Raw genomic sequence first — 7424 nt, 5'->3', positions numbered from 1 at the left:
TTGCATGTAAAAGTAATATAAATTATATGAATATGTAGATATTAATTATACATTTGATTCGAAACAACAAACAAACGTATAATGTTGTTATCTAATGCTATGTAAAAACATCTTAGAATCCATTATTTTGAAAAAAATAAATTAATAAAGAATACTATTTTGTTCTCGTCGTTTAGCACTTGACTACTTATTCATCTAAGCCGTCTGTGTGTGCCGTCTTCATTAAATGTATGTATTGTATATTTGGGAGGACAACATGGAGAGAAAGCTTCCCCACCACAGGTTGGGTTTGTGATGTTTGTGCTGGGAGGAGTCACGCATACCTGGCAACAACACCGACAGTCGCTTTGTTAACACTTCAGAAAGATGGCAGATTTCGAAGAGCTCAGCGATGAAGAGAAGGTACTCCTTTTATATATTCACACTGTGAATGTTTTATTGCTCGTAAAGTTTGTCTTGGAAATATCAGTGCTTTATGAAACAGACACTTTGTCAGCTGGTGAAGCGAGCTACACCCAGGCAGTGTTGCATTTGACAGTTCAGGGTTGTGCCTTGTTCCTGAGCACAAATACATAATGTGTGCTAGCTTAGTCCGACCCTCTTTGATTAAAATGACATGCTAGGTGTCTGATTTAACATGCATTTGTGTTCAGATTAATTGGAAATGATAAGCTAATGCTAAATGGAAGGAAGTCAAGCTACTTCCTGCATTCACAGTACGGATAATTACATAACAACACCCACACACAGTTTACTACAACTTAATTTAGCATCTTAAACTTGTTGTGATAGCTTCATAAATTAAAGTTAGTCACTAAAGTTTATAGAGTTTGCAGGTATTTTGTAATTAGCCTGAATGCGTGACTGAAGCCTAACTTTTTTGTTGTTGCAGTAGACAGAAAGATGCAGTCTTCCTGCAGTGTTATAGCGGTCTGCAGTGACTGGTGCTCTCCCTGCTTCATGCTGCTACATGTTTTGAAATAATGCTTTGCATTCCTAAAGTGGATGGTGTGACAGGAGGAGCCATCACCTCCCAGCATTACTACAGTGACCCTTTTAAAATAAATGTAAACCAGGCTTGAAATGCCCCTTTCTAGCTTTTATCGGATGTCTACTTCTGATATTTTATCTTTATCAGACATAAGCTCAAATAGTTGAACTGCATGGTTGAGTATCAGAGTCTGATCTGCTTTCTGGGCTTTGAATGGAGGAACTAAACAGGAGCATAGTTAAACTAGGTTACTCATTGTTATATGCCCTCGTGCCCTTTCAGCTGGACAGCTCGTTTGTAGGTCACTGCCAGCTGCAGCCTGAAGGCTTATCACTCCTGTCTGCCTGACAGACGGCATCATTGGCACAGTCACACTACAATGCGGCAGTGACATTAGGATGCAGGACTGGTTTAAGGTTATTCCAATTTCTCTATTGACCTTTCTGTGTGCTGCCTGATTGTGTGTAACTCTCCAATACCTAGCAGTCCGTACTGTGTATTACCTTATGGGAGCACTAGTACCTGCCACAGCATCTACATCTCCCCGTGGCTTTGACACCACATGCTTACACTTGCATACTGGATGCTAAGAAAAGCCCTGTGGTGACATACACTGTTTGCCATCTAAGGAGTGGCCAAAAGAGAGCTAACAAGTCTGCAGCCAAGTAAGTCAGCAGACTGCTCTCTGCTTCACTCTGGTGGCTGCCTGCAGGGTTTTCACTTCTCATATACACCACCTGCTGTATCTCAAAGGAGAATAAATTGTTGAGATTAAAAAAACAAAACCTGGAGCAACTAGTTATTAAGGAGAATGTTGTTATTATGCTCTGCCACGGTTTCAAAGTTAAAGAAACTCAACCAATAAGTTACACACTGTATTTGGTAGTAATGTAATGCCTCTTACTATTTTTAACTTTTATGACAATGTTGTTATATATTTCTAGGTCTGTGTTGCAGCTAATTTTGTGATGCACTGTCCTCCTGGAGAGTTCAATGAAGTCTTCAATGGTGAGCCTAATTTTTTGTGATCTGTAGGACTACCTACATTTGAGTGTGTATGGGACCTAGGGCTGGGCGATGACTCAACATTCAGTCATTTATCGTCTTTCAATGAAGTCGATATGAAAAAATCATACTGAAATGGGTATACATAATTACAACATAACGAGCATATTGACTCAGATTTGTCTGAAAGTATTATCTGAAATATCTGAGGGAATGTCATTAGAAAACTACAGTGTTGGTGTTAAAACCAAACTTTACATTATTTACCACATACTTGACCAGATAGTGTGATATACTGAAATAAAGTCCTTCTCTAGAAGAAGGAAGATGTATATCGTCACAAGGATGCCTATCATATATATTTTTCTATCGTTTCAATCATGATGTTGAAAAATCAGTAGCCAAACCACCAATCCACTCATTCCTGCCACCTTCAGAAGTTTTCTGATGACTCAGCAATAGTTGGCTGCAATGGAAAGGGGGATGAAAGTGAATACAGGACTGTTGTGGTCAACTTTGTCACTTGGAGTGAGCTGAAGCATCTACAGCTCAATGTGACAAACACAAAGGAGCTCGTAGTGGATCTGAGGAGGGTGAAAACACCTGTGACACCTGTCCCCATCCAGGGGGTCCCTGTGGACCCTTTAGAGGAGTAGAAGTACCTGGGGATGTACCTTCATAATAAGTTGAACTGGACTGGCTGACGTCTACAAAAAGGGCCAAATTCGACTCTACTTCCTGTGGCTGAGGTCCTTTAACATCTGCTGGACGATGCTGAGGATGTTTTATGAGTCTATTGCAGCCAGTGCGATCTTCTTCGCTGTCACATGCTGAGGCAGAGGGCTGAAGGTCGCAGACACCAACAGACTGAACAAACTGATCAGGAGGGCCGGTGATGTCGTGGGGGAGGGGCTGGACACCCTGACGACCGTGGCAGAGAGGAGGATGCTGTCCAGGCTCTGGTCTATCCTGGACAATGTCTCCCACCCTCTCTACGACACACTGGCCCAGCAGAGGAGCACCTTCAGCAGAAGACTCTTCGCACCACAGAGCGCCACAGGAAACCTTTCATGCCTGTGGTCATTAAACTATACAATGCATCACATCTTCTGTAATTCAGACTAAACCGCATACAATCTGTATAACTATATATATAGTTATAAATATTTATTCTGTTTTTCTAATATGTGTTGTCTGTATAATATTTGTGGTTTGTTTATCTGGAGTTTTTGTAACGAAAATAATTTCCCCCTGGGAAGAAGTATTTCTGATTCTCATTTGATTGAATAACCAGGGAACATGTTATATCACAAAAATATACCATTATCGTGATATGAAATAACCTATATTGGGATAGAAGATTTTGGCCATATCAGCCAGCACTAATGAGAGCAATTTGGTCTTCTTTTATGTTCTTTACAGATGTGCGAATACTCCTCAACAATGATAATCTTCTCAGAGAGGGCGCGGCTCAGTAAGTTTCATAATTTTCTCTTTTTTAATGTAGTAAAATGATGATATTCTGGATGCATATGCAACCTGTGGTTGTATTTTTGTTTTGTTTTGATACAGTGCCTTCGCCCAGTACAACATGGATCAGTTCACTCTTGCCAAAATTGAGGGATATGAAGATCAGGCAAGCAAAAAATATCTAGAACCCTTTCTTTTCATGCTCATTGAACCCACTGACGTTTAATCATTCTACATTATTAAGACAATGCCTGAGTAAACAGCTTTAGTAATAGCAGGTTTTCTGTACCCTGTAGGTCCTGATAACGGAGCATGGAGACCTAGGTAATGGCCGCTTCTTTGACCCTCACAACAAGATCTCCTTCAAGTTTGACCACCTGAGAAAGGAAGCCAGTGATCCCCAGCCCCATGAGGGCGAGGCAGCCCTGAGGTCATGGAGGGACGCCTGTGATTCTGCACTGAGGGTCTACATCAAGAATCACTACCCCGGTGGAGTTTGCACTGTAAGTTAGCTCTCTTCTGCACCGCCTTCAGCTGCCATGTTTAGCATCACACACAATGACTCACCCACTCATCCTGTTTTATCTGCTTCAGGTTTATGGGAAAACAATCGATGGTCAGCAGACTATTATCGCTTGTATCGAGGGTCATCAATTTGAGCCTAAAAACTTCTGGTAAGTTGATAGAGGATAATGATCTAATTTTAAGCTTCCATATCAAATTCACTTACTAGTGTTATGTGCAGCATGGATGAAGTGATGTGTTATTGTGTAAGGTGTGATTTGGATCAGTTTTCAAGTGTACTACATTTTCTGTTTCCAGGAACGGTCGCTGCCGGTCTGAATGGAAGTTCAGTGTCTCGCAATCTAAAGCACAAGTGGTTGGAGTCTTAAAAATACAGGTGTGTGGAGTAATTAACGGGTGCGGTATAAGCTTAGCTGTGAAGTTAGTTTTTTTTCACTGTTTTCACTATGTTTCTTTTTCCAGGTACATTATTATGAGGATGGAAATGTGCAACTGGTCAGCCATAAAGATGTCAAGGAAGAACTGACTGTGTCTGTAAGTTCTTTATCTTGTGATTTTTTTCTATTCTTGTTTATCCATGGTCTATGTCAGAAAAAGTGGAATTGATATTCAAAACTTGGACGTATTTGCATATTTCACATTTGCTCTATGTGTGTGTGTTTAAGTTGTTTAATAAACCTCTCTGTTTTGGCAGAGTGAGAGTCAGACTGCAAAGGTGCTTGTGAAAATTATTGAGCATGCAGAGAATGAATACCAGGTACGTGGGAGTTAAGAATAACGAGAGTTGCCACCATAGATGAATGAAAAGTTTTAATCATGGTGCCATGCATACTATCAAGACACGACAGATTCGTGTAAGCTAGATTCAGAATACTGCTTATACATTTTCAACAATACAATAGTAAATAATTGATAAACCTGTTTAATACTGGAGAAATCAGAATGAATATTAATTGATTAATTAGCTGCTGCCTTTAAAAATGGCAACACTAGTTTTGTCCCGCCCCACCAGTCCCCTTCGATTGGACAGCTGGGTAAAAACAGTGATAATGACGACAGCATTTTACACAAAGTTGAACACCATGTTCACAGAGCTCAGCACAGAATAGAGAGTATATGCTGAAAAAAAAAGTGAAATCCCCATTGTGAAGAATCTAAAAAGGTTTGCTGTCCTCGGAACAAAACGTTTTGGTGAACACACAGCAGTAATTTAGTTAATCTAGAGACAACATGCAGATTTCTTTCTTCTATTGAGCACCACGGTTTTCTTCGGTTGACTGCAGCACTACAGTTTTCCATCTAAAACTGTCCAGTTGACTGGCACTGATAGGTGACATCACGTAACGACTTGTTTATAGCTAGAAAGCACGACTGACAGGTGTTCCTCTCTTTGTTGTCTTTCAGATGGCCATCAACGAAAACTATCAGACCATGTCAGACACCATATTCAAAGCCTTACGCAGACAGCTCCCAGTCACCCGCACCAAGATTGACTGGAACAAGATCCTCAGCTACAAGATTGGCAAGGAGATGCAGAATGCTTAGAGAAAAGCAGCCGCTCGAGTTACGACAAACTGGGAAGAAGCTGATGCTCGCGCAAAGATGTGTGACGCATTATAACGTACTGTATGTCCTTCTAAAAGAGAGATTCGTTTTTTGTGGTTTTACAAAGGGTGACAGCTTCCGTTATGCACCATGAGGGGATGCTTTTATTTTTCAGTGACATTTGTCACATTACAGTGACAAATGTCATATGCAGACATATTATTTTTTAACAAATAATGCCTTTAGCAACACTGTGAAAGCCTGGGTCATCACCTGCTATTCAAATACTCAGTGAATAGAGAAACACACACACACACACACAGACAGTTTCTGACCCCTCAGTGCTTCAATATGGACACTCCTCCCAAAAACCCTCAACTTTTCATGTAGCAACTGATTTACACTCTCTATATAACATAACTGATATTCCTCACAAGCTTCCAATACCTCCTGTAGTTTTTTATTAACAGAAGGCAATATACTGTATGCAATTTGATAACTGAGAGACACTTGACGGCACCAAATTATACAATTTTAGTCTGAAGATTTGTTTGTATTTATGCATCCCTCTGGATGCAGGGTTGTAGCCAAAGCATAAATGTTTTTCTTCTTTTCCCATCCACTGACCATATTTTATCTTCCTTCTTCAAGTTCTTTTACTTGTCTTTGTTGACATTTTCGGTGATCCACCCTGGACTGATAAAAGTATAGGTGTCCTCTTGCCAGCTGTTTGCCTTTAGCTTTTGCTATATTTTTTTATACAAACTGTAAGTACATTTATTATTCTTGAAATAAAAATATGATCTTCAAGCAATGGTGATCATTTGTGCTTTGCATCATGTGTGGAGTTTTCTTTTAGAGAGCCTGGGCACCAGATGGTTTCTTGAGGTTCTAGGAATTTGAGCGTGTTGTGGACCTGAGGAGGAGTGTACGCTCTCAGTTCAACTGTGAGTTGTAGAAAACCAAATGTTATTGAGGTTTGCTTTATAATTAAGCATAGACAGTATGTCACTGGTTTATAACATCGACCTTTGATGATCATTTCATGTTTCGGGTCCATAAACAAGCATGTAAATAAACAATGTAAGTCTGTAATTTCTATGTGCTCTAATTTTAATTAGAGCTGAAACAACAGTTAATTTATCAATAAATTGATAATAGAAAATTATTTGGCAGCAAATTTAAGTAGAGCTAAACTGATTAGTTGCTTAATCAATTAGTCAGCAGATAGAAATTACACCAGCGGCTATTACATCATCAACTTCTCATTTGTACCAAATAGTTGGTGGTTCCAGCCCCTCCAGTATGAGGCCTGACTGCTTTTTCCTTGTTGTACATTATAGTAAACTTAAAATCTTTGGGTTCCAGACTGTTGGTTGCACAAAATGAAATCATCCTCTTGAAAATCACGATGGGTGTGTTTTTTCTATTTTTCTGATGATTGTAGACCAAACTATCAAACTATTGAGAAAATTAATAGCAGATGATAAAATAATGAAAATAATTGTTAGTTGAATCCCTTATTTTGGTTAAACAAGTAAAAAATCTATTTTAAAAAATCAATCAATTCACCAATTACAATCATTGTGTCAAAATGTATGATTACATAATTAATCGTTTGGCACATATTTTTTAAGCTTACTATTCTATTATACATGAAAGCTACAATGAATAGTTTAATGTAGCTAAGTGTATTTCAGGATTATGAAAAATTTAAACATATATCATATAAATATGTAGAAAAAATTGATGTTAAAGCCAGTTTTACATAACTCCACAGTGTGTGGAGAGCGATTGCTCTAAGACTGTCTAAAAATGTCACCAAAATAAAAAAGTGGTGAAATATGTGCTGCTGTGTGTTCATTTCATTGACTAAATACGCGCTAGA

General features: G+C 39.0%; 1 protein-coding gene across 2 annotated transcripts; it reads left to right on the top strand.

Annotated features, from left to right (window-relative positions):
- The first annotated feature begins 325 nt into the window (after positions 1–325).
- On the top strand, positions 326–6370 carry LOC310965602 (F-actin-capping protein subunit alpha-1-like). Of its 2 annotated transcripts, XM_083939299.1 has the most exons (11): positions 328–402; positions 1274–1407; positions 1936–1999; positions 3419–3470; positions 3569–3632; positions 3763–3969; positions 4061–4140; positions 4289–4367; positions 4454–4525; positions 4686–4748; positions 5396–6370. In XM_083939299.1, exons 2-11 carry the CDS (start codon positions 1390–1392, stop codon positions 5534–5536), a joined length of 840 nt encoding a protein of 279 aa, XP_083795425.1. In that variant the 5' UTR covers positions 328–402; positions 1274–1389; the 3' UTR covers positions 5537–6370. The 2 variants fall into 2 exon arrangements, with proteins under 2 accessions (XP_083795424.1, XP_083795425.1); XM_083939298.1 differs by lacking the exon at positions 1274–1407 and having other exon boundaries at positions 326–402.
- Positions 6371–7424: the final 1054 nt, after the last annotated feature.

Source organism: Echiichthys vipera (genome assembly GCF_963691815.1).
Source record: "Echiichthys vipera genome assembly, chromosome: X".
NCBI classification, from domain to species: domain Eukaryota; kingdom Metazoa; phylum Chordata; class Actinopteri; order Perciformes; family Trachinidae; genus Echiichthys; species Echiichthys vipera.
The sequence above is the reverse complement of the archived record's forward strand: the minus strand, read 5'-3'. Positions and strand labels throughout refer to the sequence as shown.

Excerpts from the sequence above, each read along its gene's own strand:
- LOC310965602 (XM_083939298.1), top strand. The coding sequence starts at position 367 with ATGGCAGATTTCGAAGAGCTCAGCGATGAAGAGAAG. Across the intron at positions 3,970-4,060 it reads ACCCCGGTGGAGTTTGCACT|GTTTATGGGAAAACAATCGA; the intron begins GTAAGTTAGCTC and ends TATCTGCTTCAG. Across the intron at positions 4,749-5,395 it reads ATGCAGAGAATGAATACCAG|ATGGCCATCAACGAAAACTA; the intron begins GTACGTGGGAGT and ends GTTGTCTTTCAG.